This window comes from Toxotes jaculatrix, chromosome 15, assembly GCF_017976425.1.
Source record: "Toxotes jaculatrix isolate fToxJac2 chromosome 15, fToxJac2.pri, whole genome shotgun sequence".
Classification (NCBI taxonomy): Eukaryota; Metazoa; Chordata; class Actinopteri; family Toxotidae; genus Toxotes; species Toxotes jaculatrix.
The window spans coordinates 1464188-1477624 of NC_054408.1; the positions used below are offsets into that span (position 1 = coordinate 1464188).

Genomic DNA, 13437 nt, shown 5'->3' on the forward strand with positions numbered 1-13437 from the left:
ACAGTCACAGAGAATATTTCCATCCTGCTTCACCTCGGTGAAAAGCAGTTAAAGCTGAGTTTAAGTGAGTTTTCAACACTAGAGGGCAGAAAGTAGACAAACACTAACAGAGGGCTGGGTGTACCGCATCAACTCATCAAGGCCGATGCATTAACGCATGAATGATAAAGCAGCAGCAGAGAACCACCCTGTGTTTACTGGTCCACTGCTCTGTGCTGTTTTAGCCTTATTAGCCCTGGTTTGGTCTGATATTTGCTGCTGTTCCAGCCCTGGCTCATCCCAGGGCTCCTCCACTGCTGACTATGCGTGCTGACGTACTGAGGTAAGCGTGCTGTGTCATTTCCGGTTGTTGGTGTTAGCGTTACTGTTAGCGTGTACCTCTGCTCTGTTTTTAATTTGTTAATCTTGCTGCTTTCTTCATTAGAGCAGACAGACAATTATCCGCTGTTCACGTAAACTCACATTAGCGGTGCTCAAACATTCATAGGTGTCTCCTTCTTTTAGCGACTTTCTCGCTAATCCTACAGTTGTTTACATTCTGCTAGTTTCTTTAGCTTCGCAGTTAGCTTAGCAGTTAGCTTCTCCCCCTCGTCCTATGCCCTGCTCAGTGTGGCTTATGTTCAGTTAATCCTCTGCCTCCTTTGGTGATAAATGGAAAATGTAGCTTATTTGCTGTATTGGAGTGAGGCTCTGGTCCATGGAAATCCAAACGTTAGCCAAACCCCGGTAGCCGGTGCTAGCCCACCCCCACCCAGCGTAGCCCCTCCTCTCCTCACGGCAGCTCCCGGGAAGCCGCGGCGGCTGGTGGCTGTCCGCAGCACGGAGCGCAGCTCTGAGCAGAAAGCCACGGTTCGTACGGGTTGTTAGGGACCAGCTCTGTGCTGAGAAAGTTACCGGCACCAGGACCACAGTCACATGATTCCCCGAGGCCATAGTGGGCGATGATGAATCCTATTTAAAACTGGGGGCTTACGATAAACGTAAATATTGTAAAACTTTTATTCACGTTGGCGGTAACGAGACCTGATTACTCCAACCGGAGGTCACTTAAATTAATGCTGAGTCGGTATGGATATGTCCGGGACCGTGTCTCATCTGACCCCAGATAGGTGTCCAGCTCTGGAGACAGTTGACGGACTTTCTGGGGAAGACCAGCAGCTCTCAGATCTACAGATGTGCCCGAGTTCGGGAGTAGACCAAAAGCACGACAAGCCACAGTTGAGACCAGCAGGCAGAGTTGCAGTCTTACACGGTTCTCTGCGCCCAGCTAAATTAATTTAATCATAAGTAAACAGAGGAGGAGTAATTCATTAAATCCTACAGCTGCATTTAGAGCTGTAGAGTCTGAGCTACAGGTCACCTTCTGCCCCCGTAATTAGTCTCACTTATTATTACTGTTATTAGTCCTATTAATAGTCTTAATGTCATTAGTTTTACCATTGTTATTGTTAGTCTCATTGTTAATCCTACCAGAAGTCCAATAATTGTCTTATTAATATTAGTCTTGTTATTGTTAGGCACTGTGCTTTGTCCTCTTTACCCCTGCTCTGATTTGGCCCAGTACTCTCTGGTGTTTCAGCCCTGGTTCGGTCCAGTACTCTCTGGTGTTTCAGCCCTGGTTCGGTCCAGTACTCTCTGGTGTTTCAGCCCTGGTTCGGTCCAGTACTCTCTGGTGTTTCAGCCCTGGTTCGGTCCAGTACTCTCTGGTGTTTCAGCCCTGGTTCGGTCCAGTACTCTCTGGTGTTTCAGCCCTGGTTCGGCCCAGTACTCTCTGGTGTTTCAGCCCTGGTTTGGTCCAGTACTCTCTGGTGTTTCAGCCCTGGTTCGGTCCAGTACTATTTAGGGATTTAATTCCTGGTTTGTGCTAATATTTGCCAGTGTGAATGAAATGGTTAAAAATACACACAGGTCCAGTCTTTCGTGCGTCAGTCATTGTGATGTGCCACATTAAACTGTATATCTGTTAATCAGTGCACAGCGTCATAGACACGCATGGCCAAGTCTCCAACAGTCCAACACAGAAAGACATTTTAATCTGACATCACCATCCAAACACACACACACACACAGGACTACCAGGTTGGTTCCCACAATACCTCAGTGAGTGTTTGTCCAACTTGTTGCTCCATTTCACATCATGAAACAATAGAACGCACACACAGTAAGTGGTTCCAGTGGTTTATGGAGCAGTGCTGCGTCAATGCTGACCTCCAACTGCCCACAAAACAGAGAGAGGGTGAGAAGGAGGGAGAGAGATACAGAAAAATGTTCTGCTTTAATAATACTCAGAAGTGGAAAGTACCTAAGGTCATTTAGTTAACTACCACACTAGAATACAGTTTTAGTTGGTGGTCTTTTACTTGAGTATTTCCACTTCATGAGACTTTCTACTTCTTACCCCACATTTGTCTGATGGAATTTATACTCAAAGCATAAGAGAGAGTCTTAACATTTGAACTGTCTGGAATTCAAACTGAACTGTCAGTATAATAAACACAGGTACAATAGAGGTAAATAACAACTCACTTCGCAGTTCAGCAATTTGTTTATTTCCTTACAGAGTTTCAGAGACTGTGTAGTTCATTCATGGGATTCAGTGTTGTTCAGACAGTCATGGTCCCAAGAGGAAGAATCCTATTGACTTTGATGATCCCGACTGTTTGTCCAGTGCCATCATCAGGTCAACGTTTAAAATTTCCAGTACTTTGGATTATGAGCAAAACTTGCAGAGCTAAATAACTTTTCTCATCAGCCCTGACTGTACTTTGCGTTAAACAGTAAATGTTATGTGGTGAGCGCTGTAAGTGCTGAGGTTACCAATGGAGCTACAACCACTGCTGACCCAGTGCATGAAAAGAAAATGAAATAGAACATGAAGACTTGAATCCTGGACTTTCTGCATATCGTTCCTCTGGAAACTTTATGTACACACATTATTTAATTTACCAGAAGCTCAGTTTGAACTCAGTGTGCCGCAGCTTAAAGTTCTGTCTGTCGCTGGTTTGAACTGTTCACATTTCTATCTGAGCAACTTTCTCTGTTGAATCTGCTGCTTCATACAACAACAGAGGTTTCACTCTGTCCATGTGTGATGCTGAGCCTGTTCAGGCTCTTCCTGTGTCCTGCTGAACGACTGAATAGAGGAGTGATAGTGACACCTGCTGGTTAAACTGGAAACACACATGCACACACACTTAAACCATTTCCATTATCAATTAATCTGCCAACTTTTTAATTTTATATCTATTTTCTAATTGATTAATTGACTAATTGTTTGAACTCTGAGTGACTTCTGAGATCTACTGGGATGTGTAACAAACAAACTGCAGTTTAGATTGTAAAATTTATGTGACGGTAGAATTATATAAGAATTATAACAGAAACACACCATTTTATTTTGAAAGTCCAACAGTTTTTACATGAACAATAAAATACAACACTATGTCAACATCTGCCTGTGTGTGTGCATGTGCGTGTATCAGTAACATGTCCGTACAGTGTCCCACAGTTTTACTTCATAGAGTAAATACGAACAATGGAGACCAAGTAAAAACAAATTAAAACAAGGCAGAAGTGTTCAGTACATTCAACACAGCAGGTAACAGTGTCCTTCTGTTCGTCTGTGTTACAGCTGTTGTCTTATAAAGGAGCGTTCCTTGATTGATCATCAAGATGGTCCAATCAGATCCATCCAGATTCTGTCCCTCCCAGACCAATCAGATTGCTGGTCTTTTCCACGGCACAATCCCGAGATCATCAGAGCTCATCCTTCAGAGAAAGAGACAAACGTAAGACACTTTTTTTTTTTTTTTTTTAAACCAGTCTACGTTTCAATTTTATGCCAACCTTATATTTACCTTTGGTTTGCTGTGTAACCGCGGCAACAGCTGTTGTAGTCGCTGTCTGATGGTGTCAGCAATCACGTTTGCATCCCTGCTGTTGATGTGTTCCCCGCTGTGTTCATGCTGTCAACACACACACACACACACTTTTTTACATCTTTATCACACCAAACTTGATGAGCTGTGGGACTTTCATGAAATCAAACACCATCTTTGATTATACTTATGGTCGCCATTGTTTCATTATTAGTGGCGTCCTCACCCTCCTTGTTCCCAGGTACGGGTAAAATCTGACGGATGGGTAGGCGGTGATTCCAGCTGATTGACAGGTCTGATAATGAGCCTGACAATCCACCTTCCCTGCCCGAATCTCCCCTTTAAGAATCTGTCAATCAGATAAAGAACATCCTCATAAGAACCTCAACCTCTGAGAACATGTCAGTTTGTGCTTCCTGTCACAGCCGGCTTCTCCAGGGTCTCTTACCCGAGCCAGGACCTCGAACTCTGGGGCGAAGTGTTGACAGGGTCCACACCAGGGGGCGTAAAAATCCAGAACCCAGTGATCTTTACCTGAGAGAACCAGAGACCTGAAGGACTCTGGAGTCAGGTCCACTGACGCTCTGGGTAAAGAACTGAACACACAACATGTTAACACAACTAGACCCCTACAGTACAGGATGACACATGCACTCAGGAGGGAGGGGGGTAGGCAGAGAGAGAAAGGCATGAAGCAAAAGACACACAAAAACTGAGAGACAGACAGAAAGATGGAGACAGGCGAAAAGAAAGACATAAAAATAACAGGAAGAAAGAGAAACTATGTCTCACCTCAGTGCCCATGATCTCAGGGAATGAGCGTCTCTGTGCCAACCATTGTAACTCCTGCAGATGTGGATCAATAGGGGACGTGATCAATAAGCAAAATTAGGCAGTAACCCGTTCTAGCTAACAGGCTTATATTAACACTCAGAAACAACCAGAGATTAGCCTGTAACAGTGCCAGCTGTCTCATACGGTCCGATGCAGACTGAACACGTCGACTCTATGAAAAGGATTTATGCTAAACACATCCTGCAGCTTTTTCTGAACTCGATGTACAGAGATGCAACGAATCTGACTCTGGGAAAACGAGTTTCCTGACATGTCACAGTGTTTTTAGTATGTAACCAAAGTTCTGTACATAAGTCAGAGTATTTTAACGTATGGTACGTACGTGTAGCGATCTGGCTGCCGGGCGTTGCCGGGGTACAGTCGGATTTCAGGGTACGCCCTCACACTCTGACTCTGACAGAACGACTGAAACCGCTGACAGTCGACTGAACCAACCAGGATCTGACCCAACAGCAGCTGGAAACAGGAAGTAACAGACACACAGATTAGACACGTGTACTGCTGATCACCAGCAGCGTGAATATGCTGTCCTCCTTCAGTCTGGTCTGAGGAACGGCGCTGAGTCCTGACGCCATGTTTCGACTCCTCTACATGTGCCACACATTCGTGGAGGGGTTGTGTGATTTCTCTAAAGAGAAGAGTTTGTGTAATTCACAGTCGTATCTACTATGCAGCCAGTAAATAACTGTCACAGTCAGGCTGTAATGACTGGGTGTGAAAAATATTATATGTCAATCATGTTTTAGTCTTAGTGCATTTAATTTCTCTGCTGTGGTCGTTTGGTTGAAGTGAAATCCAGGTTTTAACAGCTAGCATTACTCCGCTAGGTGAACTGTGTGTCTGGTGTGTATATGATGTGTTGTACCCTGGCCATGCGTCTCCACTCTGGCTTCAGAGCCTGACAGGGTCCACACCAGGGAGCATAGAAATCCACCGCCCAGATCTGCCCTTCAGCTCGACCTGCAACCAACAGAGGGGAGGGGAGAGGGGAGGAGAGGAGAGAGGAGGGGAGAGAAGGAGAGAGGAGGGGAGAGAAGGAGAGAGAAGGAGAGAGGAGGGGAGGGGGAAGGGGAGGGGGAGGGGAGAAATTAACAAACTCAAAAAGTTAAAGTCTGTGTTTGTGCCAGGACAAGCTGTTATCTAATGTCAGGACTGGTTTTACCTTTAACTCTCTCAGCGAAGCTGGAAGGATCCAGGACCACCACAGATGGATTGACCAGATCCTGCCGAACCAGAAAGAAGATCTTTGTGAACCTCCTGGGAAGGTGACAGCAGGTGACTTTCTTTTACCTGAGAAGTCTGTAAGAATCAGGATGTAGCTGGTATGACACAGTACCTGTATGAACTCCAGGATGCCGTCTGCTGAATGCTGTCCTTCATATTCATGAACAGAGGAGCCGTTAAAGATCACTGTGGTGGGGTACGCCTGAATGTTATACTGAGACACAGACAGGAAAAGTCATCAACCTGTCTCCAGCTCTTAGTTAATCGTACAGTCCAGATGTGTATGTGCTTACCATAGAGCAGAGGTTGTGGTGGATGGTACAGTCCAGGGTGCCAAACTTCATCTGTCCGGCCAACTGGATGGAAGCTTTTCTCAGCTCAGGCAGTAAAGCTCTGCACGGAGGACACCACTGTCCACAGAAATCAAACGTTTCTCAAATTAATATCTAACTAGGTGAAGTCAGAGCAGTTTGTGAGCTTCATCAGTTTTTTTTTTTTAATTAAAATCTCAGTAGTTTGTTAAAGGTTATGTGATATTACACAGAGACACGATGAACTGTGGTTATGTTTTTTTTTGTGCTGTTACATAGTTGAGTTGTTTTACTTTTTTTAAAAACCGTCCAAATCAAGCTACCGGGCAACTTTTGAGTGTTGAATCTGGGCCATGGTTAGAGTGTTGGTGGGCAGAGGCAGGATGTTATTTGAAGGCTGAAGTCACAGTGAAAGGCGTTCTGTCACGCCTCCTGAGCTCCACCATCTGTTTATGTTCATAAGCTCAGCTCCTAATATTTGAAACAGCAGTGGATAGAAACGCACATTACTCTGCATTTTCTTCTGCTCAGTCTCTAGAACTTCAGTTAAAATCTGTGCTTCATCTGGATGGAAACTCGACTCTGAACATCCTGTTGACTCATACAAAGTTTCAGCCTCTCTCTTCTCTCTCAGAAGCCTGAAGCTTGCGATTGTGTTTAATGTTAAGCACTTACAATAATTTACATACTCAGCTCCATTCACACATTAATTTTCTCCCGTTGCCACTGTACCAGCATGCATTTTAAGTCGTTTGTTTCCGGCTGCCTCTCAGAGTCTGTCTCCCTGTCTCTCACTGTTTGTGTTGTGGGTGTGGCTCCATCACCATCCCTGAAGGTAAACAGGGAGTCGAACAGGCTGAGAAATCAAGCAGCAAAGTGTGAAATATAAAACAATCTGAGGTTAGGTCAGGCTTATCAGCGATGGCGTGGCATTTTCCACCTGTTTACTTATGATGAGTGTGTGTGTGTGTGCGCATCAATCAATCTTCTGATTCGTTAGTTACAAACCGGAGCAAAGAAGTCGACCAGCCACGGCTCCTTCCTGTCTGAGGGGAAGTTGTCGGGCCTCAGAGTCGTCACGTGAGCACGAACACTGTCCCTCGCAAAACCCACAATGTTGTATAACACATCTTTACCTACGGAAAGACACAGGTCAAACAGGCAGAGGGTGAAGGGACTGAGCATGGGCTCGAACAATTAGTCTATTAATCAATTAGTGAGTCATTCGAAAATGAATCAGCAGCGGCTTTTGTTGAAGTAATTCCCCGATTCAAGGATTTGTTTCTTCAGTCTTCTGTGAATTTAAACTTAATGTCTTTGGGTGTTGAACCAATCCTGGTGTTTTATGAACCAGACACTTTAACGATTAATCATGAAAATGGTTGACAAGAAATGAAAAGCATAAAAAAAGGAAAAGAACGGTTCAGTCTGTAGCACTGACCATGGTGGATCTCAAAGTCGTGGATTCCCAGTCCTTTGAAGACAGCCACACAGGGTTTATGGATGTAGAGAGACTGACACAACTCTGAGTCTGCTACACAGTCCACTCTGCCAACCTGAGGAGACAGAGACAGTCAGGCAGACAGACTGAGACAGACAGGCAGACAGACTGAGACAGGCAGACAGAGACAGACAGACTGAGACAGACAGACAGGCTGAGACAGACAGGCAGACAGACAGACAGACAGGCGGGCACCTGTATGTGGTCGTTCCTGAGGAAAGCTTGTAGCTTCTTGTACTCGTTGGAGGCGGGGCTTCTGTCTCCAAACATAAAACTGACCAACCAGCGATGACGAGCCAGCTTGCTCTGGAGACAAGAGGTTACTCATCATCAAAGGCTTTATCTTTGAACACGTCCTGTATCAGTACCTGAAAGCTGTGGAGCACACCTGAGTGGCTGCAGTGTGTGTGTGTGTGTGGTGGGTGTAGCTGTGTAGTTGTGGTGTGTGTAGCTGTGTAGTGTGTGTACCTGGAAGCTGTCACTGGTCAGCAGCTCCAGATCAGGCAGATGGCTGATCACCTGACTGTAAATCTCTTTACTGTCCAGAGTATTCAGCCACTGAAACACATGCACAGTGAGTCAGTACTGCAGTACTACACACAGTATTACACAGACAGTACTGCATCGTCCTCATACAGACAGTCATGTGTTCTGTCTCTTACCAGTACGCTGCCTTGTTGATCCAGAGAACTTCCAGGTGGGAACAGAGCAGTCGCTCCACTGGTCACCTGAAAAACAGCACAAGGACTGAACACAGATACTGATACTACTGATACTGCTGCTGCTGCTGTTAGTTACTGTTTCTGCTGAAAATATTCACGTTTCTTCAGAATGAATCTAAAAACAGTTCAGAGCAGCTCAGAGCATGGTGCGTTCAGAAACAGCACATCTACATATCTCTGCACTGCTTTGCAAATGATACCCAGATTTATCTCCCATGGAAAGACTGAGTTTTTTTCTCTATGAAGAGTAACGTGAAGGAATCTTACAGTAGTAGTATCAGTAGTGCTGCAGTACCTTACCTGGAAACTGGCACAGAGCTGCTCCTGTGTGGTGCAGTCCATCCATCCCACTTTCACCAGACCATCCTGCACACAGACACACACAAACACAGGCTGGTCAGCAGATATGTTCACTTTGTATGATTTCAACCAGTGTGTGACGCTAACACAGCTGTGTGACGCTGACACAGCTGTGTGACGCTGACACAGCTGTGTGACGCTAACACAGCTGTGTGACGCTGACACAGCTGTGTGACGCTGACACAGTTTCCCCAGAAAAGCAGCTGGTGCAGTTACTGTGTGTTGAATCTTTACATTTGATGTAGATGTTCTTTACTAACTGAAGTGATATCAGTAAAATGCTACAAAGGGTTTCTATTTTTTTAAAGATACTGTTTTAAGTTTATTTTTTAAGTAAAATAATAATGATAAACAACATTCTCATTCCATTGGAGCTGTGTTTTCTGGCCACCTGATGCATCTGCCTCTGCTGTGATTATATTATTACTGTGTTCTCACCAACATTCCTGCCAGCTTCTGTCTCGTTCTTGGCTCCAGGCAATCTGAGAGAGAGAGACAGGTAAACAGACAGACAGACACATTAGCAGCACGTAACCAGGTAGATACAACCAGGATGCGTCCAAACATCTGATCATTCGAGGTTATTCACCCATGTACCTCCTCTTGTAAACATGTGCTTTTGAACATGAAACATACAGACACGTGTGTGATTATGTGACATGTAGAGAAACATGTGTGACTGAATGTTTAAACAAAAAAAAAGCCTCATAAATGCAGGTGTGTTACCTCCAGTGTCAGAGCAGAAGGTGATCAGCCAGCCGAGCCCAGACGAGAACGCACTCTCTATCTCACTGAACACGTTACCTATTTAAAAGAACACACACACAACCACAACCACAGGTCAGACCATGCTGAACAATATAAAACAGCCTGATAATAAGACTGAGTTTAGTTTCATTCGAGATGTGGGCAGCGACTCAGAGGCTACAAACTGAAAGATGAACGGCTCAGAGACGTTTACCTTGCCAAAGCTGAGTGACAGTTGTTGTGATAAACTGCATGGAGAAGTGGACCAGGTTGTCTTTGGAGCGTTCCCCAGTAAACTTCTCTGGTTTCTGTGGCAAGGATTTAGTCAGACAGAAGGATGCACTGAGACGTAAACTTCAGAACACGTTTCTGCTGCATTTTAAATCCTCCACATCCGTTTACTGTAGCAGCCCACACTTCACTCACATTAGTTAATCAGTCAGGGGACAATGATTAAAGACCCGTAAACCGACCTGTCCTGCTCTGTAGATAAACAGACTGGGGTAGCTGTTGATGCCTTTCCTCCTGCAGAGGTGGTTGTTGTCTCCACAGTTCACAGCTCCAATTCTGATCACTCCATCCATCTCCTTGGCAAACTCCCTCCACTGAGGGACAGACAGATGGGACAAATGGGACAGACACAATGTTCTTTTATTTACACTCAGTAATAATCAACTACTGCTTACGTCTGCAGACGTTATAAAATATAAAACAGGGGAAAATCAAATTAACTATCCATGAGCTTAAAGAAAAAAAGGCAACAGTGAGAAGAACACACCTGCAGTTCTCAGGTGTATGTTCAGTGTGTTTAGTTTGTGTTAAATGTGCCTGCAAGTGGGTTTATTATCTCTTTTAGTGTTATATTACCGTCGGAGCCAGCTGGTGACAGTGTGAGCATCGTGGGAAATAGAAGTTGACGAACCAGATTTCTCCAGAGTTCACTGCTGCCTCTGAAATACACAAACAGCCGTCAGTACCTGTTTACCTGTTCACCTGCCATCTCACAGCCATGAAAACCTCATGGCTGTGAGATGCAAACGTAATGTTTGTCTTTTGTATACAGCTGTACATGTGGCAGATGCTGAGCAGAATTAAGACATTTTATTTATTTAATGTGTTTCTTACAGTTTGTTTTTTTCTGTTTCATTGTCATTTTGTGCTTTTTGTAACAGTCACTCTTACCAAAATCTCCGCTGTCCAATGTGATGATCTCCAAATCATCATCGTAGATACCTGATCAGAGAAACAGATTCAACTGTTAAACAACTGTGAGATTTATTTACACTAAAATCAACGGGTGGTTTTCAAAGAAAATATTTTAATGTCCTCTCAAGGTTTCAGTTCAAACTGTTGTAAAAAAAAAAAAAAAAACACCACCATGGTTACATGAGACAGGAGTGCCTGCTTAATGTAGAGACTCCTGTCTCATGTGCTGTCCTGTCTCTGCTTAATGTAGAGACTTACCAAAGTCATAGCGGTAGTAGTTCCAGCTCTCATAGCGTCCTCCTTGCTGCTCGTCCAATCCCTTTTCTCCATATTTATCATATTTCTTCCTGAGGTCTTCATCCTTCAGAACCTCATAGGCTCGATTTACCTGCAGGAACTTCCCATGGGCCGAGGGGTCGCCCTAAAGCACAACATTTTGATCAGGGTTTAGGTTTTCAATGAACAGAAGTTCTGTCTAGGCCTGGGTTAATTCCAGGTTTAACTGGGGTGTGTGGTTTGTGGTTTTTAACTGGGTTTATCTGTAGGTGTTTCAGGGGAAGTCGGTGGTTTAGTGAAGGTTCATTGTTTCTCAGAGTAACTCACAGGGTTTTTGTCTGGGTGCATGGTGAGTGCCAGTTTCTTGAAGGCTTGTCGTATCTCTCTGGTCGTGGCCTCCTTGCTGACTCCCAGCAGATCGTAGTAGTTTTGGCTCTCAGTCCACACTGCCGCCAGCAGGGAGACGAGGAGCAGCAGAAGCAGCGTAAGCCGGATGGGATGGGGCTGCTGGACCCCGAAGACAACCCTGTGCCCCATTACCAGTCACAGTGCAACCACAATAACCAGCTACAACCAGGGGAGCTGAAACACACAGGCACAAACATGAATCCTTACTTTGTGTGAGCAGGTTAATGCCACCCTGTGCTGTGAGGGCCCACCTCATGCATCCTCCACTAACATCCTCCAGTCGTGCTGGTTTAATGTAAGCAACTTATTTTCAAAGCAAACAACAAACAGAACCATCAGTGGATAGCTAGAATGACATGTTACAACCCTTTTTGTGGCTTGGGTGGACTGGCTTAAAACACGGGAGCGGCTTCAGGAGGGTATGCTGTCATTTAGGTCCCACCATCCCCCCCTTACAACCCCTTGGGCTGTAAGGGGGGCTGTAAAACAGACATTGCTTTGGACTCTAGGAAACTGTGATGGATATTTATTACTGTTTTCTGTCATTTTATAGATTATCTGAAAACATATTTGACAGATTAATCAGTAACAATAATAATCATTAGCTGCAGCCCTGCAGCTTTACTCCTCTATATTTGGGAATCCTGGGAATTACAATTAGCTATGTGAAATTAATATGTTAACTTTTCCTGTAGATAGAAGAGAGTAGCTCCTGCATTAAATACCTCAGACTGTTATTTTGACCTGTAAAAAACATCCCTGTTGAGCTGCAATAGAGGCATGGTAACACAAAGAGGAACTTTTAACTTTGGAAGCTGGCCTCTTAATTTGGCTGAATGAGACTACTGAAGCTTTATATTAGCTTTGAGTTAACTAACAAATTCATTGTGGTTCTGGATGAGGACTGCAGACAGATAGTTCTTAGAAATGTCATTGGCAAAAACTGGCAGACGGAACATTCAGAGAAAAAAAAATTATAACAACAAGCAAAGACAGTTTCTAACAAATATATAAAAAACACAGTTACACAAAAGTGATCAGTGCTAGTTATTTGTATCCACAGAGCCAAATCTTACTTTCCTCTGAGTTTGTGTTTATCTTGTCCCAGAAGAAAAGCTAAAATCAGCTGAACTAAGCTAAGCTAGTAGCTAGCTGAGGGTCTGCGGGCAGCAGCAATTTTAACAACTTGCTGGCTAATTAGCGTGTTAGCTTCACGGCAACATGTAGCTTTGTGGTGTGTGTTGCTGAAGATATGCTAAAATGAATCTACCAAATTCAATCAAACAAGCGCTCTGGAAACAGCAGCTCCGTTACCTTAAAGGGGTCCCAACTTCTAAAAGTCTGAGGCTGGAGATCCGGATCAGCATCCGGCTCAGACCGGCATCAAGTTCCATACAAAACATCAGAATTCCCGTTTCCGCTCACGGCATTTCACACTAAAAGCCTCAGAGAAACCCAAGACAGCGGACTGTTCCACAAACGAATCTTAAGATGTCTGCATTTTGAAAAAAGAGACTGTGTTAAACAGACTTTAATCAGAAAACTAAGGTCCCCTCCGTCTTTGTTCTATTTGTTTTGCGCTTTTATTTCGATAATAGTTGCCTTTACCGTGTTTTTTGTATTAACTTCACGAAACTTGTGGCTCACCAGCCGCATGTCGATGACGTTAAAGCACAAAGTTTGGTGCATTCAGGTCCACTCGTTTATAAATCTAAGCATGTCTAAATGAAATACCTTTGTTGGGGATTTCCAAAATGTCCAGCGTTAAATAGATAATGGGGAAATACAAAGTCTAATGAATACATACAATTATGTATGTATTCATTAGACTTTTGTCTAATGAATAAATGTCGTAGAACCTGGGCTATCAATGGAAATTCTGTCGTATTGAGCCACTAGAAACTGGAACAAAGTTTTTCTTGTTTGTATTATTTTTTCTGTTTGGAAAT

General features: G+C 44.1%; 1 protein-coding gene across 1 annotated transcript; it reads right to left on the bottom strand.

Moving 5' to 3' along the window:
* Positions 1-3329: 3329 nt before the first annotated feature.
* dnajc10 (DnaJ (Hsp40) homolog, subfamily C, member 10) lies at positions 3330-12880 on the bottom strand. The gene is made up of 25 exons (XM_041056730.1): positions 12803-12880; positions 11408-11662; positions 11063-11225; positions 10781-10831; positions 10466-10548; positions 10072-10203; positions 9813-9906; positions 9578-9655; positions 9290-9333; positions 8792-8857; positions 8432-8497; positions 8238-8327; positions 7965-8075; positions 7710-7824; positions 7277-7404; positions 6251-6367; positions 6070-6171; positions 5896-5956; positions 5599-5693; positions 5056-5189; positions 4671-4724; positions 4327-4474; positions 4105-4227; positions 3858-3965; positions 3330-3768 (listed from the first exon to the last, which is right to left on the bottom strand). Exons 2-25 carry the CDS (start codon positions 11615-11617, stop codon positions 3757-3759), a joined length of 2385 nt encoding a protein of 794 aa, XP_040912664.1. The 5' UTR covers positions 11618-11662; positions 12803-12880; the 3' UTR covers positions 3330-3756.
* Between the last annotated feature and the right edge of the window lie 557 nt (positions 12881-13437).

Excerpts from the sequence above, each read along its gene's own strand:
- dnajc10 (XM_041056730.1), bottom strand. The coding sequence starts at position 11,617 with ATGGGGCACAGGGTTGTCTTCGGGGTCCAGCAGCCCCATCCCATCCGG. Across the intron at positions 10,204-10,465 it reads GTCACCAGCTGGCTCCGACG|TGGAGGGAGTTTGCCAAGGA; the intron begins GTAATATAACAC and ends TCTGTCCCTCAG. Across the intron at positions 5,190-5,598 it reads AGTGGAGACGCATGGCCAGG|CTGCTGTTGGGTCAGATCCT; the intron begins GTACAACACATC and ends TCCTGTTTCCAG.